The 24,672-nt window shown below is 38.6% G+C and overlaps 1 protein-coding gene and 1 long non-coding RNA gene across 3 annotated transcripts in view; one reads left to right on the top strand and one right to left on the bottom strand.

Moving 5' to 3' along the window:
- Positions 1–23,751, top strand: part of INTS7 (integrator complex subunit 7) — a 73,378-nt gene extending 49,627 nt beyond the window's left edge. The window contains exons 14-20 of the mRNA XM_010992135.3: positions 4,945–5,139; positions 5,701–5,804; positions 6,843–6,911; positions 11,429–11,561; positions 17,392–17,490; positions 18,924–19,109; positions 22,277–23,751. Coding sequence (XP_010990437.1) covers positions 4,945–5,139; positions 5,701–5,804; positions 6,843–6,911; positions 11,429–11,561; positions 17,392–17,490; positions 18,924–19,109; positions 22,277–22,564 — 1,074 coding nt within the window. The 3' untranslated portion in view covers positions 22,565–23,751. The remainder of the gene's footprint in view (positions 1–4,944; positions 5,140–5,700; positions 5,805–6,842; positions 6,912–11,428; positions 11,562–17,391; positions 17,491–18,923; positions 19,110–22,276) is intronic.
- LOC135318786 (uncharacterized) lies at positions 19,860–22,308 on the bottom strand. Of its 2 annotated transcripts, none has more exons than XR_010377138.1 (3): positions 22,205–22,308; positions 20,517–20,732; positions 19,860–19,978 (listed from the first exon to the last, which is right to left on the bottom strand). It is a non-coding gene; the product is annotated as an uncharacterized LOC135318786 (long non-coding RNA). The 2 variants fall into 2 exon arrangements; XR_010377137.1 differs by lacking the exon at positions 19,860–19,978 and adding an exon at positions 20,097–20,325.
- Positions 23,752–24,672: the final 921 nt, after the last annotated feature.

Here is a 24,672-nt window from a genome sequence, read left to right as displayed (position 1 = left end):
ATAGCCATTTATTATTTTACAGTTTCCGTGAGTCAGAAGTCCAGGTATGATTTCACTGGGTCCTCTGCTCATGTTGTCACAAAGTTGCAGTCAAGGTGTCAGCCAGGGCCGGTCTTGTCAGAGGCCTGGGCTCAGGGTCCTCTTCTAAATTCACATGGTGTTGGCAGGATTCATTTCCTCACAGCTGTAAAACTTGTAGAAGCTTCGTGGCCAGCAGGAGAACCTCTGACCTTCAAGACCCTCTTTTAATGGACTCACCTGATGAGGAGAGATCTACCCAGAATAATCTCCCTTTTGACTAATTTAAAGTCAGTTCATTAGAGACCTAAATTACATCCTTAAAATCTATCACCTTTGCCATATTCCATTAGTTAGAAGCAAGTTACAGGTTCCACCCACACTCAGAGGGAGATTATACAAGGTGTGGAGACCAGGGGGCATGAATCAGAGGAATCATTTTAGCAATCTGCCTACAATCGTGGGTTATTTTTTATTTTATTAAATATTGAATCAGTATGACGCCTACATATATACATATATATTATGTATATTTTAAAAATATCAAATATCCTTACTTATCACCAAGTTTAGGAAATGAGACATTGCTGTTGCCTTTAAAATTCATGTGTGCCCCTCCATGTTTGTATACTGTTTCCTACCTCGCTAAGGTAACCACCATCCTGAATCACGTGTGTGCCATTCCTTTGGCTTTCTTTACAATTTTAACATGCTTTTCTTTAACTCTTAAACAAGGTGCTGTTTTATATTGCTTGTTTTTGAAATTTATATAAAAAGGAATCATGTATTTTTCTTTTGACTTGCTGTATCTAAATTATGTTCCTAAAATTCATCCGTCTTGTTGCATGAAGCTGTAGGTCAGTTTCACTGCTGTATACCCTTGTATTATATGGTTATATATCAGTTGACTTTTCCCATTCTAATGCTGATGGAAATTTTTATTTTTCAAGTTTTTTGCTATTAATAGGGGCAAGAGTGTCCGTTAGCTGTGAACATTCTTGTACATATTTTGATGTACCTATGTAAAGGTTTCTCTAGGAGACTGACTCTCAACTGTACATGATTTTTAGCCCCATTTGACAGTATCTGGAGACATTTATGACTATCACAGCTTGCCAAGGTGTTACTGGCATTTAGTGGGTAAAGGCCAAAGATGCTGCTTACATCCAACTTGCCTCAACAAAGAATTATTCATTCCAAAATGTCACTAGCAAACTGAGGTTGAATACCTTCCTCTAGGGCAGTAGTCCTCAGTCAGAGCTGTGTATCTGTCCCCTGCTCCAATTTAGAAATGTGAGAGTGTTTCTGTTTGTCCCAGTGACGGAGGGGTTAGGGGGACTGCTGCTGATCTAACAGTCAGTGGCTGGAGATGCTTGATCTCCTGAAATGCTGAGGATACTCCTGCCCCTATTAAGAGATACTAATCTCAGATACCACCTAGGAGTGGAATTGGATAAGTTACGTACATCTTCAGTTAACTAGCTAATACCAGGAGTTTTCCCACAGTGGTTTTACAGATTTACAGTCTTCCCAGCAGTGTATGGATTCCTGTTACTCTACATTTCCCCCTCACTTGGTACTTTCTATAAGTTATGATTGGCATTTCCCAAATTACTAGTACAATTAAACTTTATCTACATATCTGTGTATTTGAGATACCATTACTATATAACATTGTACTGGTTTCAGATATGCAACACAATTCAATATTTGTGTATATTGTGAAATGATCACTGTAGTAAGTATGGTGACAGTTAAAATCCATCACATACATAGTTACTTGTGAAGAGGACTTTTAGTATCTCTCTTAGCAACTTTCATATATTCTATTAAGTATTTTTAAAATTTACTTCTTCCAGTTTTATTGGCATTCGGCACTATGTAAGTTGAAGGTATACAGCATGATTGACATACATACATCATGAAATGATTACCATAGTAAGTTTAATAAATATCCATCATCTCATATAGATACATTAAAGAAATAGAAAAACAACTTTTTTATATGATGAGAACTCAGGATTTACTGTTAACAACTTTCACGTATACCCTGCAGCAGTGTTATCTTTATCATATTGTACATTATATTCCTAGTACTTACTTATAACTGGAATTTTATACCTTTGACTACCTTCATTTAGTTCCCCTTTCCCCCAGCCTCCTATCTCTGGTAGCCACAAATTTAATCTATTCTTCTATGAATTTGTTTGTTTTTGAAGTAGAGTTCACTTTCAAAGTTCCTAATACACAACATACTGATTTGATATTTGTATGTATTTTCAAAATGATAAGTCTACTTGTCATCTGTCACCATACAAAGATACTACATAGTTATTGACTATATTCCCCACATGGTACATTATGTACCTGTGTGGCTCATTTATTTTGTAACTGAAAGTTTGTACCTCCTAATCTCCCTCACCTATCTCCGTCCTTCCCCCACCCTCTTCCTCTCTGGCAACCCCCTGTTCTCTTCATGACTCTGTTTCTGTTTAGTTATGTTTGTTCATTTGTTTTGTTTTTAGATTCCACATGTAAGTGAAATCATACAGTATTTGTCTTCCTCTGATTTATTTCATGTAGCATGATATCCCCTAGGTTCATCAATGTTGTCACAAACGGCAAGATTTTCTGTGCTTTTTTATGGCTAATATTCCATTGTGTGTGTATACATAACACGTCTTCTTTATCCATTTATCTGTTGATGGAGACTTAGGCAGCTTTCATATCTTGGCTATTGTAAATAATGCTGCAGTGAACTTAGTGATGCATATATCATTTTGAATTAGTGTTTTTGTTTTCTTTGGATAAAGACCCAGAAGTGGAATTACTGGATCATATGATAGTTCTGTTTTTAATTTTTTAGGAACTTCTGTATTATTTTCCATAGTAGCTGCACCAATTTACTTCCCCACTAGAAGTGCACAAGGGTTCCCTTTTCTCCATATCCTCTCCAACACTTGTTATTTGTGGTCGTTTTGATGATAGCCACTCTGACAGGCGTGAGGTGATATATCATTGTGGTTTTTGATTTGCATTTCCTCGATGATTAGTGACGTGGAGAATCTTTTCATGTGCCTGTTGGCCATCTATATGTCTTCCTTGGAAAAATGTCTGTATAGATCCTCAGAGGCCCATTTTTTAATTGTGTTATTTGTGGTGTTTTTTTTTTTTTTTTAATGTTGAGTTGTATGAGTTCTTTGTATATTTTGCATATTAATCCCTTGTTAGGGGTATTGTTTGCAAATATCTTCTCCCATTCAGTAAGTAGCCTTTTTGTTTTGTTGATGGTTTCCTTTGCTGTGCAAATTTTTTTTAGTTTGTTGTAGTCCCATTTGTTTTTTTGCTTTTATTTCCCTTGCCTGAGAAGACATAATCAAAAAAATATTGTTAGTTATAAGTCAGTCCATAAGAGCAGCAGTAAATCTCTCTCATTATGACTACATCTGGCTTCTCTTTCAGTTTTGTAATGCATGTTAGGACAATATTGCCAGTGTTTTTTTGTCCGGTAAGATGGTCTCTACTATTTATAACAATGTCATACTCACCTACTTGTATCGCTGACCCTTCTAAAGTTACTGACAAGCAGTAAATTAAAAATAGCAAGTAGCTGCTTAAGGGGGAGAGGGAGGGAGGATTTATCTTCCTGGAAGAGCAAATCAAATCCGCAAGATATTGAAAACAATTGAAATGGTCTCTTTGGCATCCTAATCTGTGCTATTTCACAATTAGAACAAAACAATCCAAAAATTTGAGAACCACAGAATTTACTATATTGAGTATAGTTATTACCTCTGGTTTATATAGTTTTGTATAGATGTAGCTTTGCAGTTTGAGAGGGATACCAGAGCAAGTGTGTGTTCTAATAGAGGATACAGGAAGTGGCTAACTTACCTGGAGTAAAATGTGAATGCTACCAAAAAATAAGACTTATGATTTGACAATGAAAATTAGAGAGAACTACTCTGAGGTCAATATGTGATACTTGGCCGGATGGATAATGTTGTAACTTAATTCTAGAACCTCAAGTCACATACCTGGCTCTCCTGCTTAAAGAACAGTGTGAGACAGGATCTAAGAAACAGCAGCATCAGCATGTTTTGAGTCATGTCAGAGAGGAAAAGTAATTTCATTCATGCCTCCATTTATTGTTAAATTAGCATATTTTTGGTATGCCTTTTGTTGAAAGCGCCATGCTAGGTTCTCCTCTAGCGTAGTTGCTAAACAGTTAAAGGTTGTCTTAGTTCTCTGCCCACACTGGCTTGACTTACCATTCTTTGTCCCTTACCTCGTTAATGCTGTTTTTTGCTATTCTAGGCTTATCCCTGACACCCTTCCATTCTCATTGAACCTTATTTGTGTGTTACAGCCTATTCTTTGGTGGACATTCTGAAGTGTCTGATCAGAAATCCTCTTTTAAAATTGGTCGGGCTAGTTATGGGAGAAAACAGCCATGAGGCAACATGCTTTTTTCACAGTGACTGTCTAATAATACACTTCTCCTGCCCTTACCTTTCTTTTCTCCCCACTCCCAACTTTTAAAAATTCTGTTAATGATTCCAGCATGAGAATTTCATGTTAGAAAGGTAGGAAGGTGATAAGGACATTTAGGGGGGATTGGTAATGTCCAGAAAGCATCCCTCGTGTGATATCTTACTGATGATGGTCTGTCTAACCTGCATGTTGTGGGGTCTTTGCAAACGCAGGAAGTAAGGAACCTGAATGTTGACAGAACATAGTTTTTCAGAGTTGATACTAATAACGATAAGTTTTTCTTTGTAATATCACATCAGTCCCCTTATAACGTCGGTGTTTATTCATTGGTGTTAGAACTACTGCTCTTTTGCACCAACTATGAAGACTTTGTCCTGCATGATCTTCCTGTTATGCTTACTTTGTCTTAAATATATATTTTTTGTTCCCCAGGCTGCCAGTACACCACTGAATCCCTTAAGTTTTCAGTGTGAATTTGTAAAGCTCAGGATTGACCTTCTACAAGCCTTCTCTCAACTTATCTGTACTTGTAACAGCCTCAAGACAAGCCCCCCACCTGCAATTGCCACAACAATCGCCATGACCTTAGGGAATGACCTTCAGCGGTGTGGTCGCATCTCCAATCAGGCATGTCTTAACTTTACTTTCAGTGCAGTTTTTATTCACACTTGAGAGGTTTTTGAGGTTAGTTGTGAGATGAAAAATTCTGAAGTTTAAAAATCAGTGGTTTCGCTCACTGATAACATCAAATGCTTATAAACTCATCTGTCTTGCTAAAAATAGGCTGATGTCTTATTAGAACGACAAAATGATTGATGATGTCTCACTTGATGCTACATTTTTATGTAAAGAGAAAGGACATTTTAAAGAAACTTTGGGATGTTTGTAGCTGTATTACTTATTTTAGTGGAACTTTGAAGAAGCTAAAAATGCAATGCTTTTTGTTTCTGTACATCATAGATAAATTATTATAATCAATCTTGTGCACATTTGTAGCTTCATTTCCATTTTTGGTAATTTTCCTTTAGCAGAGTTTATAAAACTGAACGAATTGAAAATGAAAAAAGCTGAAATATTTTTTGCATTTTTTTATTGTTCGAGGATTTTTTCTTATGTCTTGAGTTTTGTGTTTTTTATACATTGATAGCATGTTTGTGTATCATAATTGATATTTTTCCTTCTTTATAGATGAAACTGTCCATGGAAGAATTCCGAAGCCTTGCTTCCCGATATGGGGAACTTTATCAGGCATCTTTTGATGCTGATTCGGCAACTTTGAGGAATGTAGAACTGTATCCTAAGCTTGCCCCAGTATTTTTTGGTCTTTCAAGTATTCTTTTAAATGTAGAGTAACTACTTCACATATGATTAACTAAAATATAGATAAGATTACAAATTAACTATAAATAATAATTTCTCCTATGAGATCTGCTATGAGCAGTATAATTTTACTTTTTAACTTCAGCCAGGCTTTTAAAAAGGTGGTGACTCAATGGTAGTCTTTTTCCACCTCTGGGAAGAGCATCCAAGACTGAGGTCCTACCAGTGTTGCACGCTTTGTGCTCACTTGAGCTACAATGGACAGCACAAACATTTTTCCACCAGAGAACCATGTTCTGTTTTGCTTCACCTTTCTTTTCTTCATAGCTAACAGCTAGTTCCCATCACCTTTATTAATGATCTATTCAGTTGTTTCAGGCATCACTTTTGTTCCCTGAGCCCTCTTTAAGTTCTCCATATTATCTTACTAGCAGCCTCAGATCCTTTTTGAAAAGAAGGAAGTGAAAAATTGCTTTTAAGTTGTAGGACCTATAAATCAGTAGTTCTTGGCATTTTGGTTTACTGATTGAAAACCTAATGAATACTGTGGACGCTCTCCCCTAGAAAATGCATAGATGCACATACCCTTCCCCCAAATTTGCATACTGTTTCATGAGGGTTAACAGATTCATTGACCGACCCCCAGCCTAGGAATCTCCAGAGTAACCACTTATTTAACTTTATCAGTGAAACCCCTGTGTGTAATACAGATAAAAGGTTTCTGTGATTAAATCACAGAGCCTGGTGCTTGGTTCCTCTTTCCCACATTAAATAGCCTCTGAAGTACTTTTCTTGGGACAGAATTTGAGAATTTGAGAATCACTATTACAGACAACATAGAGCTCTTAAAAGGAAAAAAAATAGAGCCACAGACTATTGAGTCAATAACATATACTTACCTTCACTAAAAATACGATTCTCATCTTGCTTTAGTTAATATTCAAATAATATAAAGTCTATAGCGCATTTCTCCATTATCATACATAATGTGTAACCTTAACATAATCTAGACAGCAGCAGAGCTGTTTACTGATATCTCACGCAATAGAAGCCCTGATTTTGGATCCAGAATCAGCAAGGTATTTAAATAGTTTATATTACAGAATACTTTCTAATACGTTATCTTACCTAATCATCACAACATTGTTTTGGAAGAGGTATAGAAGAAGAAACAAAGAGGAAGATCTCTAGCGTTTGCCTAAAGTGTTTGCTTTTTTTTTCCAGTGACAGATTTTTTTTTTTTTAAATTTAAAAACAAAAATCAACCTCCCAAAAAAACACCCCCAAATAGTAACAAAACCTTTATTTTCTGTTTCCATTGTTTACTTACCTCTTGCCTCCTTGTTTTCAAAATAACTAGGAAGAAATTCTTTGAATTTGAACATTTTCTTCTTGTATATTATAACTAAACTTTGATGTGAAAACTTGAGTTAACAGTATAATTAAGCTTAAACTTGAATTTTTTATTCTTTGGTTTCCCAAACAAAAAGATATTCCTCTTTTTGCTTTATTCAAATTTTTCTCCATTCCCCAATTAACTAATTAATTATTCAGAATACTTTTATTAAAGAATGGTCCAGTATTTTTTCCCATTGTAGTATTCTGTTTTGGAATATGCCTTTTTAGCTGTATAATTTTCAATCTAGTAAGACCTGTGATTCCAAGATCAGCTTCCTCAGAGAGAATATAATAAACAGAACATTTTAAATTTCTCTATTGTAAAGCATTGACTCACCATTTCTTTTCAAGGCAGTACCAAAATCCTTGCCTTCTGTTTTAAAGTGCTGCCTACTCTCAGAGTAGGCCACTTGGCTATTTTTTTTCCCACTCATCTGATTCATTTTAATATTTTCATGACATAACTAATTTTTACTTAATTCTTTCACTTATCCTTTTTTTAATCTATGTTCATTTTCCCCTTTGACTTGTGGTGCTTTCTTTTTTTTAGTTTCTCCCTTGTAAATAAAAACAAAAATTTTTTTTAACCTCCATATTTTTCAGTCTGTGCCAGTTGATACTTCCTGACCCACGCCATTTCTGATCATGCTGTACTCTACCTCTGAGCACACACATGTTGTCGTACTGTCGGTTGACATAAGAGAAATTCGTGTTTTTCTTGATTGATTTTTAATAGGCGCATTGTCAGCGAGGATGGGGTGAAGGGAGTTATGCAGCCAGCTCTCAAATGCTACTCTCCCTGTCACCCTCTCCACTTCCTACCACCTTTCTTCACCCTCCTCCATCCCTTTTTATCCCCTAAACCCATTCCCGTAGCCTTTGTGCTTTATAGCAGTGAAACACTGGAAAAGATTGTACCTTGAAGGAGAGCTTTTGGGGTTTCATTAGAAGTAGTGTACAACTGCAAAGAGTAGATTCCTTCTGAAACTTCTGTTCTTGATACTGTGTATTTTCTGCCTTTCAAGTAAAGAAAGACCTGCTGTAAAAAGAACCTCAAGAGAGTACAGCATGGCATCGATACTTCACTGTAGTTTTTTTAAAAATCTGTGTGTCTCATTCATAGCCTGGAACGTTTTTGGGGATAACAGACCTTATCTTGTTCAACTTTGTATCTCTAGCAACTAACGTTGTGCTTGAGCCAGTGTCAGTAAGCGTGGGACAGGATGGGGTTTATGTTTATAATTATGAATGTTATTATCTGCCTCATATCAACCGTTTAGGATTATTAAGAAAAAATATTTTGAGATGCTCGTCCATTACATTTTTCTATTCTAGCTTCTTATTCACTCTGTTGTGATTCCTTTGTATTTAACTTTTATTTTTACTGCCTGAAAAATAAGGGAATGATGCCATTCAAGTACAGGACTTTCCCTTTTATTGTAAACAACTAGAAACCTAGGTAAAACGTGCAAGTTTAAATGTAAGTTTGACTATTTTCAGACACTGGACAACAGGTAGCCCGGGAATGTAATCCCTCGGGGAAGAGACACGAATAAGGTAAACCTACTTTAGCCCATGCTTTCCTCTTCCTGGAGGCACTTTTTAGACCACCTCTCAGGGATTAAACAAAGTAGAACATGGTGGTCTTGCCTAGTTTAAAAAGATAGAGATCAGGGTTCAAAGAACAAAGGAAGCTAGAATTTGCAGGAGAAAGCTTTCCAGAGAAAGAGTGCTAGAAAGCATAGGCTGTGAATCTTCGGTTGAATGCTAGTCAGTGTGAGTCACCATATTGTAAAACAGGAGAAAAACTAAAGTGGAGGACTTAAGATTTCAAGACTTAGTATAAAGCTTCAGTAATTAAGACAACGTGTTATTGGCTTGGGAGTAGAATGGAGAGGCCAAAATAGACACATTAAGTGTTTACTTGATTTTTGGCAAAGATGCCAAGATAATTCAATGGGGAAGATAGTGTTTTCAAGAGATTGTGCTAGAACGCACTATATATATAGGGGAAAAAGTCTTGACCTTACCTCACACCATACATAAAAATTAATTCCAAATGTATCATAGATCAAAAAAGACAAAAGACAAAATTCCAAACTTTCTAGAATACTACATGGAGAAAATCTTCATGACCTTGAGATCAGCAAAGATTTCTTAGGACACAAACAGCAGTTACCATAGAAAAAAATTTGTTTTATTGGATTTAGATTTTTAAACTTCTGCTCTTTGAAAGATGCCATTAAGAAAATGAAAAGATAGGTTGCAGGATGAAAATATTCTCAAACATATTCTATCAAAGTACTTGTATTCAGAATATTTAGAAAACTGCAACTAAAGATAACCCAATTTTTCAGAATTGACAAGAGATTTGAATAGACACTTCAAAAAAGAAGATATATTAATGTCCAATAAGCACATGAAAAAATGAAAAATGCAAATTAAAATCACAAGGAGATCACTAACACCCCCTAGAATAGCTAAGAGTAAAAAGCCTTTAATACCAAGTATTAGTGAAATGTGGAGGAGCTTGAATTCATACATTGTTGGGACTGCAAAATGATTCAGCCACTTCGGAAAACTTTGGCAGTTACTATATGACCACTGATTCTATTCTTGCTCAAGAGAAATGAAAACATATTTCCACAGAGACTTGTACAGAGATTTTCTTGGCAGCTTTATTTGTAACAACAAAGATTCGAAAGAGCCAGATGTCTCTCAACAGGTGAATGGTTAAATAAATTGTACTATATCCATACAGTGGAATACTTCTCAGCAATAGAGATGAATGGCCTATTCAAATATGCAAAACACATTACTGACTCAAAAATACTGTGCTGTAAAGGAAGCTAGATGCAAAATAGTGCACCTCATGTCACTGTTTATGTTCAGTATTAGGAAGCATCTCATTTACAGTGATAAAAAGCAGACCTGTGGTTGCAGGAGGGCCAGAAGTAGGGATTGACTAGGAAGGGTTATTTCAAATGGGTGAATTTTTGTGCTTTTGTAACTTATATCTCAGAAAAGTTTTTAAGTAAATAAAGGAACACTTCTTTTGTAGGAGGTGGAACAGTGAATTCTGATTTTATACCCTTTTATTAGAAGGTCACTTTATAAAAGACTAAAATCTTTATGCTTTATTGTATGGTATAGTTTTCCTTAAAATCCATCATATAAACGAGTTCAGTTCTTGTCTTAATGGAACTTAAGATAGAGTATAGAGTAGGGAACAAAGCCTTGGAGCCAGGCAGATACAGCTAGGAAGAAGTGAATCCCTGACTTTGTGAATATATACGTGTGATGTCCTCATACTGGGCCACTTACGCATAAACTCTAGGTAAGTAATGATGCCTGTCTCGTAGAGTGGTTGTAATGGTTACACAAAAACCTATATAAAGTACCTAACTGAAGTGCCTTGCACATAGTAGGCATGAGAAAGATAAAAAAGGAATAATAGGAACAGTGTTACGCATTTTCAAATAGCCCTCTTGAAGTTTAGTTAGAATGTGGGAGTTTTGCCGCCTTTTCCCATTTAGAAATACTTTGAGAAATATCTTTGGGTTTGAGGCAGTAGAGGAAGAAGGAAGAAATCCAGGTAAAACTTCCAGTCTGCTCTATATGCTAGCTCCCTCCTGTGCACTCTTGTGCCTTTCACCTCCTTGCTTTAGATTCATGCCATTTCCCCAGCTATGAATGCCCTCCATACTTTCCATCTCCTCACATCTTATCCCTCCTACTTGCATAACTGATTTGTTCAGGACCGATCTCTTCTATGACATTCCTTAGCTCCCTCCCTATTCTGACTACTTGCATATCTTTATTGGTTATCTGGCACTTATCTGCTGGCTTTAATTAATGATAGTTACCTAGCAGATGTCTTATGTCTCTTTCACCTCATGGAAAGGACAAGGTTTAATCAAACATTTTTATACTGCCTAACAACCAAAGTGATTAAGACTTGGATAATTTGAAGTCAGGTCTGGATTTGAATTCCAGCTTGTCACTTAGTAGTTATGTAATTGAAGGCTAATTACTTAACATCTCCAAGCCTCAGTTTTCTCATCTGTGAAATGGAAATAACAGTGCCTACTTCATTATCTTAAAGATTAAATGAAAGTGTGTGGGAAGTACTCAACACATTTAGACTCTAAAATAGTTACTATATTGGTTGATTAATTTATGTTAATTTTGACTTCAGTTTCCAGGATTATGGATCTACAGGATCAGCCCATGCTGATAGTGAATATGAGAGAAGAATGATGTCTGTATATAATCATGTCTTGGAGGAGGTGGAATCACTCAATCGGAAATACACCCCTGTTTCTTACATGGCAAGTCACATTTGTTTTACTGAATTATTATGTGGAAGTGAGTTTTTAATCTGTCTCTGGCACTTACTATGTGCGACTTCAACACATTAACCTCTCTGTGCCTGTTTTGTCACAGAGTTAATACAGTACCTACCTCATAGTATTATTGTGAGGATGAAGTGAGATCCATGAAAAGCACTAAGCACACCTGTAGCTGCCACCTAGTCACTAACATGTCAGAATTGCTCTACCAGAGTACAGATAAAACTTTTTTTCCTTTTTTAACAATAACTTAAGTTCTGATTGTTCTCAACATTGGCTACACATTAGAATCACTTTGGGTTTTTTTTTTTAATACATTAATATTCAGGTCCTATCCCCTATTAATTCTGAATCTTTGCAGTTGAGGCACAGGCATGAGTATTTTTATTTTATTTTTTATTGAAATATAGTTGATTTACAATGTTGTGTTAGTTTCAGGTGTACAGCATAGTGATTAAGTTACATAGGTTATTACAAGATATTGAATGTTGTTCCCTGTGCTATGCAGTAGGACCTTGTTGTTTATCTTTTTTATATATAGTAGTGCATAGATGTTAATCCCAAACTCCTAATTTATCCCTCCCCTGCTTTCCCCTCTGGTAACTATAAATTTGTTTTCTGTATCTGTGAGTCTGTTTCTGGTTTGTAAATAAGCTTATTTGTATCATTTTTTAGAGATTCTACCTACAAGCACTATCATATGATATTTGTCTTTCTCTGTCTGCTTTACTTCACTTAATGTAATAATCTCTAGGTCTATCTATGTTGCTACATATGGCATTATTTCATTCTTTTTTATGGCTGAGTAATATTCTAGTGTGTGTGTGTGTGTGTGTGTGTGTACACAAATATATACGTTGTGTATATACATATATATACGTTGTATGTATACACACACCCCCCCCCCCACATTTTCTTTATCCATTCACCTGTTGATGGAAATTTAGGTTGCTTCCATGTCTTGGCTATTGTAAATAGTGCTGCTGTGAATATTGAGGCGTATGAGTCTTTTCAAATTAGTTTTCTCCAGATACATGCCCAGGAGTGGGATTGCTGCATTATATGGTAACTGTATTTTTAGTTTTTAAAGGAACCTCCATACTGTTTTCCATAATGGCTACGCCAATTCACATTCCCACCAACAGTGTCAGAGAGTTCCTTTTTCTCCACACCCTCTCCAGCATTTATTATTTGTAGGCTTTTGAATGATGGCCGTTCTGACTGGTGTGAGGTGATACCTCACTGTAGTTTTGATTTGCATTTCTCTAATACTTAGTGATATTGAGCATCTTTTCATGTGCCTGTTGGCCATCTGTATGTCATCTTTGGAGAAATGTCTGTTTAGGTCTTCTGCCCATTTTTTATTGTGTTGTTTGTTTTTTTTGTATTAAGCTATATGAGCTGTTGGTATTTTGGAAATTAATCCCTTGCCAGTTGCATTGTTTGCAGGTATATTCTGCAGACTTTAGTATTCTTAAAAGCTCTCAGGTGATTGTGTCATGCCACCAGGGTTGAAAACCATTGGCCAATTGAAACAGAAAGAACTGGGCTTACTTTCTCACTGTCAGTAAGTCATTCTGCCAGGTGATGCCACTGTCTGCTGCTGCCCACTGAATCGCTGCTGCCTTTGGCACTGGCGAGCACCTGTTCTTTACTCAGACTTCCCCATGACTTCCCAGTCATAGGACAGACTGACATTCTCACCCAGATTTTCTCCTCCCTGTCTGGCCATTCTCCAGGGTTCTCTTCAGCTCAGGTGGCTTAAATATTAGACACTTACTTCTCACAGTTCTGGAGGCTGGGAAGTCCAGAATCAGGGTGCCAGCAAATTTGTTCCCTGGTGAAGGCTCTCTTGCTGGCTTACCAACTGCTGCTTTCTCACTGTGTCTTCACACATCAGAGATGGAAGTCTCTGGTCTCTCTTCCTCTTCTTATAAGGTCACTAATCCCATCACAGGGGCTCTATTCTCATACCTCATCTAAACCCAATGACCTCCCAGAGGCCCACCTCCAGATACCAACAAATTGAGAGTTAGGGCTTCAACATATGAATCTGGGGACGCTGGCACATTTAAGTCCATAGCACCATCTTTAAACTTTACCCCTTGGAGAGTTTCTCTTGCCCTGCCCACACATTGGCTGCTGGTATTCCCTGAAGCTCTCTTCTCATTCTGAACTCTCATTTATCAAGTGTTTTAGAAGAAACTGACAGGATATGTCATTAAAGAGTTAAATTAAATTTTAAGGATAGATGCTTCCGTTGACACATTGCTTTCCACATAAGATTGTCAATATATATTTGCTGAATTGAATTGGCACAGGTAGCTGTCTGATACTGAGACTGGTTGCTTAGGGAAATTGTAAAGATTATCTGTGGGAAATAGACACACCTGTATGAGACACTGATTAAATATTTGCATGTTTCCTCTGAGCTCCACCCTAAGAAATTAAATAGATGCCAGACAGTAGCTCGAGTCTGATGGAGTTAAATCCACTGAATATAATGGAAAGAACGGGAATTTCCCACCCAGTGGGGTACACAACACAGAGAAAAGAGCCCTAGGTTCAAATTCTGCCTCTGCCACCCAGCAGGTCTGTGATTTTAGAGAAATTACCAACATCCTTTTCTATAACAAGGAGAAACATCTACCTCATAGGTAGATTGATTACTGTGAAGTTAAAGTGGAATAATGCCTACTGCCTAGCACAGTGCCTGGCATGGCATAGATATAGAATGGTTAATAAATGTTGATTTCCTTTTTCCCCCTTTTTAAATTTTATTTTATAGATTTGACACTTTCTGAACACAAAATACAGTTCAACAAGTATTAATTGAATCCTAGGAATAGAAAAATGACAGGATTTTCCCTCAAGTTGTCCATAGTCTGATGAGAAAGAAAGATTTTGTAAACAAATACAGTACAGTAAATGTGCAGTAAGTGAGCTCTGCACAAAGTAGAGTTGTAGCACAAAAGGGAAGGTAATTCATTCAAAGGACAAGGGAAAACAGGGTGTGGATACAAGTCCAAGAGAAAGTGTATCTGCATAAGAGTTTTCCAGGCGGAGAAGGAGAGGTAGAGAATTTCAGACAGAGAACAACATGTTCAAAAGTAGAGGCGTGGAACAGCAAGATGTCTTCTGGGAACAGTGTGTTACTGCTGCAGCAGAATGCACAGGCCAGGGCCTGGAGCGGGGACCGGTGAGGTGGGCAGAGGCCAGATGACTGAAGGCTTTGAACACAGTCTTAAGGAGTTTGGACTTTATCCTGTAGGCACTGGGGGCACTCTTGGAGTTTTAAATGGGTGTGGGAGAGAAGCAGTTAAGCTAAGGTTGTACATTATTGTTATGTAGAAGCAGAATAGGTAATGGCTTGGAGAGCTCGAAACTAGAGAAGAGTGGTTACCAGACTTTTACAGTAGTCTGGGTTAAGGGCCAAATTAATTAAATGGCAGCAATGAAGAGGAACAGATACGGAAGAGATTTTTTAGGTGCAGTGTTTTCAAGGCTTGATTTTTGTTTTTGTTTTTTTTCTTTAAATTCAATGTGAAAGGATGGAGACATGACCTCAAGGTTTCACAGCGTAGGTGACCAAGTGCATAAGTGGTGTATCCTTTACTGAGAGAGAGAATATAGAGGGATAGTGGAAGAAGATGAAGGTTTCATTTTTAAACATGTTAAACACAGGCAGGTGGATAATAGGGCTGGTGTCCAAAGGAGACAGGCTGGGATGCATGTAAGGTCATCATGAGCTTAGAGGTTCTTAAAGTCCTGGGAGTGGAGAAAATTGCCTGTGAAAAGCAAATGGACTGAGAAGATAGAATGACTCAGAAGAGCATCAACAATGAAGGAACAAACAAAGGAAGAGAATCTTAGGAAAGAAGATGGAGAAGGGAAGAATCAGAAAAAATGAGGGCAGGGACCATTACATGGAATTTCATGGAAGAAGAGCATTAGCAGTTGCCACAGAAATGTCCAAAAATACAAAGGCTGGAAAGTATTGGGTTTGGCAGTGAAGAGCGTGTTGGTGATGCGCTAGTTCTTCTGCTGGTTTACTAGTCATGATATGTGATTTCTCATCTCCAGACTGGTACCTCAACAGTAATCTGCAACTGAGATACCTGTGGAGTGTGCCCAAGGGGCTAGTGGCCTCAGAGGCAGTCTGAGTGGGGAAGGTCCCAGTGGGGGGTTGCAAATCTACATCTATTCTTTTGAAAGGGAAAATGGTGCCATTTTGCCCGAGAACAGCCTGAGGGCCCTTGGGCTTCTTTAAAGATTCTTCTTTCCTTAAGCCCTATTGTGGCCTCAGAGGTTCCATCACAAGTAGGATGTTCCTGCAGATGCATCTCAGATTCTTTGTTGCAGGAAGATAAATACTGCTGTTTTAGCAGTTAAACCTGAGTAGACCCAGCGTCTCTAAATCTGTGCTGTGGTTAGATCAAGTAATAGTCCTGGCATTTATATTATGAGTCTGTCAGGCTCAAAATGTTCAGTAACCTGAAACCTATGAGGAGTGGATTCTTCTGGCTTTTAGCCTTAATGCCCGACTTTTTAAAAGTGTTTACAACATAGGCAACTAGATGACACCCTGCTTGGAAGCAGGAGCTTAAGGACAGACAACAGACTATCAAGTGGAGTAGTTTTCAGCCTGTGGTCCTTGCGGGCCACAGAGAGAGAGCAGTGGACTGAGGAGGGTGTGGTAGACCAAGCAGGAATAGTTCTAGGTCGCCCAAAGTTACAGGTGTTCAATGCTGCCTTTTTTTTTTTTTTCCTGTTAAATTTGCAAATTATTGGTGAAATAGAACAAAAATCACTGAATAACCTAGTCAAGTGACCTAGGTTCTGGTCCCAGCTTGTCCCAATAGCTGTCTGGGCCACCTGTGTCAGCAGCAAAATTAAGGATTAGACTGGGTGATCTTTAAAATAGCTTTGATGGTATCATGGGTGTATACTTATCTCCAAACTCATTTTATATACATTAAATAGCTTTTGGTCTGTCAGTAGTACCTCAAGAAAGTAGTATAAATAAACAAATAAATAAAATCTTTGAACTCCTAAATTCTGGTTCTGTGACCCCTTTCATAAGACTCTTTAAAAGATTCATCATAGTAGTTCTGTTCCTCTGCAGTTACACTGAGATTTTCAAGACTCTGTTAAATTTGTGAAATAGATTTTAGAAATAAGATATTTTATTAAAGTTTCAGTGACCTGTAGAGTTGGACTCTGTAGTCACTCTTAATCTGAATTCCAGTAAGTCTCCACTGTTACTCACTGTCTGGGGATTCATGGCCACAGGGACAAGGAAGCCACCTTGTAGAGATGGGATGGAGAATGAGGCAGCTCCAGGCTGAGGTTCCCCATGGGATTTGGTGTTGAGCCTCAGATGTTAATATTCCGCTCTGGCTTCTTTACCGCATGTGTACTTGTTCACCGTGTCGTACTTTGCCATGTGATGGTTACTTTATATATTAGTACCTAAGATAACTGTGTATGTCTGGTAGCTCTAAGCTCTATAGAAATGCAAACTTTATGCATTGCTTGGCCTTGAGGAATGTGGGTTTTCTCTCTTCTGTCATTTTTTATTGAATATACTTCAAAATAAAGTAGAAGTCTGTAATTGTACTCCTTGACAGGAGTGATTTGACAAATTTGCACAGTTCCTGAGTGTTATGTCTATTACCTGACTGGTGTGTACTTCTGTAATAATCTTAGGATCATTTGTGGTTTTTAAACCTCTTCCTGAACGTAGCTCTTTGTTGATGAAATTTGGAGATTGATTTTCATTTGATTTAATTTCTTTTTCCACCCGCAGCATACAGCATGCCTCTGCAATGCCATCATTTCTTTGCTGAAAGTTCCTCTTTCATTTCAGAGATATTTTTTCCAGAAACTGCAGTCTACCAGCATCAAGGTAATACAGGAAGAACACTCTGGTTAATATAGTTTAATACCTTCTTTTGAAGGTTGTCTTCTGAATTACAGGGGACATAGCTCTGCTTCAGGATCTTACCTTTGTTTTTGATAAAACTCATACTCTTTAGTTGTAAACCTTTTCTCCCTTCATCAAGTGGTTTGGTGAAGGGAACAGAATTTGCGAGTTAAACTCTCCTCTCCTTTCTTACCTGACGGTGTCAAATGCAGTGTGACAGGCATTTGGGTACCTAGAGTTTTGTCCCTGTCTCCCAGAATAAGTTGAGTGGTATTCGTCAGAGTAGCCCACAAGGATCTTGAGCTGAGTCCATGTCTGATCAGCCTGTTCAGACCCAATTTAGAATGAATCAGGTCCAAAATATCACCAGCCCTACCTCCAAAGCACTTTTATCTTCAAATAACAAGTTTTGAGGAGTTGGTAAATAAGTAGAAGTTAGTATTTAAAAGTATTTAAACCATTCAAAATTCAAAAGCTATTTTTGATTCAGAGAGTGAAGTTGTTGGAAAGGGGGGGGGCGAGTTGTTACTTCCAAGAGATTCCCTGGATTATTCCTATTAGTAAATGTCTTTGGTGCACTTTTGCATCCATTTGAATGTTTTTCATTGCAAATAACAGGATATTCCATTTCAAAATGACCTGAATAATAAAGAAAATTGATTACCTAGGTAAGAGGTCCTGAGGTAGGGTGTCTCCTGGGTTGGTTAGTTCAACAGTTCAACAGTTTTACCAAAAAGACCCAATTTCCTTCATATTTTTATTTAAGCAAGATTTGAGCTTTGTGTAATTAAAATATATTTAGGATTTTTTAAAATATTTTTTTTATATTTAGGATTCTTACTGTTTTTAAAGAAAAACTACTCTAATGAGAAGTTAAAAATGTCAGTTGGAAAAAAAAAAATGTCAGTTGGTTTATTTGTGGAAATTGACTTTTATTCCATGGTAACTTGATTGTATATGTAATCCTAGAATTTGGGGTTCATTTGCATTTGAATTTAGTCTATTTAAAATTACATAAGACCGAAGAGACAGCAACTGGACATGAAAATTGACATAGTGCATTTCCCTACTGGAGTTGGTTCATTGTCAAAGAAATGCCGCACCACAGAAACTGGGAGAACAGTGCCCTGGCTGTTCTCTCCTCCTCCTCTTTTCTTCTCAAACAGAACTGGCACTGGGGGAGGTGGGAAGGGGAAGCAGTGGAATTTAAAAGGAGGCATTAGGGATAAGGAACCCTTGACTTTAAAGGTACATCAGTTTGGTTGTCCCAGCACAGTCAGGTCATTAGGGGTGTGTGTGTGTCTATGTGTGTGTGAGTAATGTTTTAACCTATTATCAACAATCAGCACAGGTATGTTTGTTGGAAGGAAACTTGCTCTTGGTTATTAGCATTCATTTTAATGTTGGCATTCCAGCTTGCTCTGTCACCATCCCCCCGGAACCCTGCAGAGCCCATTGCTGTCCAGAATAACCAGCAGCTGGCATTAAAGGTAGAGGGAGTGGTTCAGCACGGATCTAAACCAGGACTCTTCCGTAAAATTCAGTCTGTCTGTCTGAATGTTTCGTCCACACTACAGAGTAAATCCGGACAAGACTACAAGGTAATCTAGAAAAAAGGCAGAATTGTGATGTGATTTTATCAATTCATGGATGGAAATTTTCCATTGTTTTTCATCATTAAACCGATTGTAGTTATACCTCCCAAGGGATCAGATGGACCTGAGTTAAAAGCGTATTGGGGTGTGAGGGGGCTGATAAACACTTCTCTTTTCCCTGCCTGAACCAGTTGATAGACAAAGCATCCAGGCAGGCAGAGATCAAAATATGAGTGAAATATGAGTCTCATTACTGTTAGAGCTGTGTGGAAACCTAGCTCAGGTGCCTGGCAGCAGGCACTGCCTGGCCTTGTACCTCTGAACTGAATCTTCCCACCAGCCTCAGCCAGTACACACAAGAGCCTGCCCCTATAAAATTGACAGGGGCTGGAGACAGCACCCTACAGCCCAAAGGAGAAGGGAAGGAGGAGTGCTTAACTCCCCATCCCCAATTCCTACCCCACAACTTACCAATCAGGAGGGCTCACCTCCTCACCCAGAGGCCAGAGCTGTTCATCTAATGACAGATCCCTCCACAGGGAGGGAAACAGCAGGAGTGGGGAGTAACCCCTGCCCCCCCAAAGAACACATCTCTTTATTATTCCTCTGTTTTAAGTAAATTCTAGCATTTTCAAAAAAAAAAAAAAAGGATCATCACATTGACATACAGTGATCGAATAAAGTAAAATCTTTCCTTCAGGATGTAACCATAGGCATTTGCTGCTTTGAGAAATCATGAGATAGATTAACCAAAATCATGCTTACTCTGCTAGCCGAGGCCACGGTTCTGAATCTGTGCCCATGAAATACCACCATTCCAAATGTAGGATGTTCCCTTCTTTAGATATCTCTTTCCAGTTCCTTGGTGGTTTATTCTAGTAAAGGGAACAAGTGCACAGTTGTAGGAACTGAGTTGTTTGAATGCCCAGATTGGTGTGTCCGGGTATACGTGGGGCATGCTTGAACTGAGGTCCACAGCAAGGAAAGGGGTATCAGAAGAGATACAAAATGAGAGCATTTTATTCTCTTTGGTGGTTTTAGGCTAGAAAGGGAAGGGAAGGTCTGAGGGAAGCCATCACTACTTTGGGTACTTTGGTACCTTTCTCTCTCTCTGCCGCACTCTGCCCACTCTGATACGGCTCAGCCTTCCTGCTCGTCCCTCCCTCTCTTTTGACTTCCATGGCACGAAACATGGAGCCTGATGTAGCCACTCAGTAAATATCTGGTGGATGATGAAAAACATCAGTGACTGTATTTATAGCACAACTGTTATGTTTGGGTGATCTCTGTTATCACAGAAGATCATAATGAGAATTTATATAGTTGACTTATCCCTGTCTGAAGCTCTCTGCTCACTGTAAGTTTGACCATTCAAGCCAAGAAGTACTACTGGCCTTCTCACTGCTGACTTACCTCTCAAGACGCATTGGTTAAAGTCAAGAAGCTGACGCAGTAAGCCCGGCAGTCCGTGATTGCTCTGTAAGTCTGTAACTTGCTCTGTAAACTTGCAGTGAGTTTGCAACTTAAAATGCATCGTCCATTCAGAGTGATCAGGTTGCCTAGGCCTCTTTCTGGTCCTTCTAAGGAGGTTCGTGTTTGGTAGGCATATTCTTTAAGGAAATAAAAACCCTGCAAAAGTTGAATATGCAAAGAAAAAACAAAAAAGGACTTGTAAAAATTCTAAGATCTTTAATTGGTTGGTGACTTTATTTCACTAATGTTACAGGTCAGTATCTCTGGAAAACTTACTTCGTGATAACTGCGTATTGAGACCTGAAGCTTCAGGGCACGTTTATATAATTAATTGCACAACAGAAGCACACATAAACATAGAGCCATCTGGTCAGTTATTCATTCTGATTCCCTCTGTATGCCTTCTTAGAATGAGTATCTGTCTTGACATACGTCATCTTGGGTACAAGGAAGGGTACACCTGCAGGTGTTACTCTGTTTTTTGAAGGACAAAGACATGAGTGTCTAGCTAAAAGCTAAATAAATGTATAAGCCCGTAAATCTGTGTTTTATAATATATTGTACTGCCCATCTGAACAAGGCACTGATTTTTAAGTGAGTAATGTACCAGTTCTAAAGTTAATTTGTTAAAGAAGGGAAGAACTGCTCCATTACTTCAGTAATATAAAATCAGACTAGCCAAGAGGGAAAAAAATATATATTTACTTAATATTATGTTCTTTTTCAGTCTTTTAGATTTTAAACTCTCTGAAACAGGTGGTTGCATCCTCTTTCTTTAGAGTATCTCTTCACAGGCTAAAGAAAAATGGGAAATGGAGTTAGGGTTGGGTAAGCAAGTGTGGAGGAGGAGAAATTTCTCTTTTACCCTCTTAGGGTCTTCAGCTGGACCTAAGATTGAACAGCCATTAAGACAGATTAACAGGAAGAAAGCATGCCAGTTTGATTAGAATTTTACATGTATCTGGGAGTCTTCACAGGAGAATGAAGTCCCAAAGAAGTGACCAGAGCAAAAAGCTTAAATACCTTTTAGACACGGAAACAATAATTTATGACGAAACGACAAGACAGAGGGGTTTGGGCTGGGGGCAGTAGGCTGAGGGGAAGTGACGAGGAGGTCTGTTGGGGGGCAGCAGGGGAGACTAGTGGAAGATAAGGGTTATTGTCACAGGTTGGTTTGTGACAGCGTCGATCGCCAGTCTCTGGTGATAAGGATGTTCTTCTGTTCCTCATGCAGGGAGGTCCCCTTTCTCATGGGAAATGTTTACAGCAAGTTTCATGGAAAATGTATGTTTTAGGTAGAAAGGAGCAGGTCAGAGAGCCCTTTCTATATCTGTGTTGTTTCTCAGGTGCCTTTAGCTCAAAATAATCTGTATGCCACAGCAGCATATCTTAGGGTGGTGTGTTCTGAACTCCTTCACAAGAAAGAAAGGCCAGCACAAGAGAGGAGGCTCTTTCTTCTCAAGGACAGTGAGGAGGTAGTGTCACCTGATGAGCGTGGGCCCTGGAGCTCGCCTGCTTGGGTTCAGTTGCCCAAGCTTCACTCATTAGCTGTATGACCTCGGAGAAATGACTTAACCTCTCTGGCTCAGTTTCCTCATTCATGAAGCAGGGATAATACTGGTACCTACCCCTTGGTTGTTTGCAAGGATCAGTTAGCGCTTACAGCAGGGCCTAGCTCATAGTCAGTTCTTTCCTTCCAGATACCCATTGACAATATGACCAATGAGATGGAGCAGAGGGTTGAACCTCACAACGACTACTTCAGTACCCAGTTTCTGTTGAACTTTGCCATCCTCGGAACACACAACATCACGGTGGAATCTTCGGTGAAAGACGCCAATGGTATCGTTTGGAAGACTGGTCCCAGGACTACCATATTCGTAAAATCCCTGGAAGACCCTTACTCCCAGCAGATTCGCCTACAGCAGCAGCAAGCCCAGCAGCCGTTACAGCAGCAGCAGCAGCGAAACGCCTACACGCGGTTTTAGTTATGCCGCAGGTGCACCACAGACGTCCCAGGGATCAATCGAATTGGCGAAAATAGTTTGCTTTTTTCATGTGCATTAAGACATGAAAGTTAGACTGGAGAGTCCATTTATTCAGTGGTTTCTTAGTGTAACATTCTGAAAAAAAAAAAAATTTTCTTAAAAACTTCGAGAAATAATTGGGTTCCTAAGCAGGAAGATTTCCCCCTTACTCAGTCTTAAACCAAGTTCTTTATCTCATGTTTAACACTTTCGTTGTTCTGTTATTATTGTTTTTACTGTTGCTGAGGCTTTTCTTTTTCTTAAGAAAAGTCACATATTGGGATTATTGAATTAGTAAATTTGACTGCTTTTCTACCAAAATATCGCTTGCTGCCTGACTAGACCTTTAATGCTGAACTGGGCCTTGGGAAGTTCTGACCAGTATGTGCTCGGTTGACCCAGAGTAGTAGAAACTGAGCCCTCCCGTTGATGGACTTGCAAGTGTGCCCTGAAACGTCCAGTCTCGTGGATGGTGAGAGCCTGCGGTCTAGCAGAACTGAAACATCCTGCTATATTATTTCAACTGTTTACCTATATGTTCTCTGCTAAAGCAGTCTTAATTTATTGTTTTAGTATTTAATTGACCCACAGAGCAGCTAACAATTTCATAGAAAGATTGGAAATTAGTCATTTGTTTTCTCTAAAATGTGTGTGATTATATGTAATATGGACTTTTAAAATTGTTCGTAAGAGTGAAAAAGTCACTCACATTTAACACCTTAATGTTTTAAGTTAGGAGGGCAGATCCTTTCCTTTGATTGGCTTAGCTTCTTCTTGGCAAGTTAGGGAAAGCCAGACTGGGTTGTCTAGATACAGCAGTCCCTTTGTGACACAGTTAACCTCAGTCAGTTGGGATGCTCAGGGAATAGAAGTTTTCTGGTTAGCCAGAAAACCCCTTCTTTTCTGTTTCAGTACTGGTTGAAAACCATTATAGACTATAATAATAATATGCTTTCCTGTCTTAACACAGTGTAATAGCTATAACTTAACTGGGATCATTCGGTGCTTCAGGATCATGATTTCTAGACATCCGGGACTGAGGGATGCAGACATTGATGATGTGGGCGCTTGGGCTGGAAGCAGCTCCCAAGATGAAGCAGGGCACATCCCCTGGATGCTTTCTTTTTTAATAAATCTCAATTTCTTTGCTTGTTTTGCCTGTTTCTCTTTAAAGTTGACATTGGCTCAAAGGAAGGGATAGAGTTGAAAGAAAAAAAATGAGTTTTGGGGTTTGTGTGTGTGTAAGTGTGTAAGTAATGTGGTCTCTGAGGGTGAAAGTGATTGGCACTCGGGTCCCTCTAAGACCGGTTGGCTTCATGAGCTGTTGTCCCAGCACAGTGCTTTGCTGCCAGTGGCCAGGACATTGTCATAAAACGCGTGTGAACCTGCAGTGTCCACTGTGGACGACATCCTCAGAGGCAGCCCAGGTGGACCCAGCACACAGTTGTCACAGCATCTGGGATCATAGGCCTTAGGAAGGATTGTGGGAGCGGAGTCGGGGAGGTGGGTGTGCAGGGCCCCTTGCCCTTCTGCCAGCTGTGAGAATTGCTGGACCAGAAAGCCTTGGTCCCGCTGTCAGCTCCGATGAGTTAGTCCTGTGACCTGAGCAAGTCACATCATCTGTGTGGCAGTTTCCTTGTCTGTAAAGTGACTGGTTTAGGCAGGACCTTTTAACGCCAGTCTAGAGTTTTGTGATCAGGTGACTGAAAGACTAAAGACATAAAAAAGGTTCTTACTTAAATTGGGAAAAATCTTTTTTATTTTCCTTTTTTTTTTTTTGAGTGACTATTTCCAGAATGAAATATTACAATGTTGGTTTCAGGTTTCTGATACTGATTCAAGGAAGAATTCTCCAGGAAAAAAAAACAAATCTTGTAAACCGCCAATTCCCTCAGTTCCCTTTGAGACCTTCCCATAGTTTATGTTCTTTAAAGATAGGCTTTTAATAGCCATAGTTGTAAACTCTTTGATTTGATATACGGTAAGGCCCCTGGCGCAAATTGAAAGAAATTTCAAAATAAAAACAAATGTGAGTAGTTCAAAGAGAAAAGTAAGTCTATGAAGCAAAA

The sequence above is a fragment of the Camelus dromedarius genome, chromosome 21 (assembly GCF_036321535.1).
Source record: "Camelus dromedarius isolate mCamDro1 chromosome 21, mCamDro1.pat, whole genome shotgun sequence".
NCBI classification, from domain to species: domain Eukaryota; kingdom Metazoa; phylum Chordata; class Mammalia; order Artiodactyla; family Camelidae; genus Camelus; species Camelus dromedarius.
The sequence above is the reverse complement of the archived record's forward strand: the minus strand, read 5'-3'. Positions and strand labels throughout refer to the sequence as shown.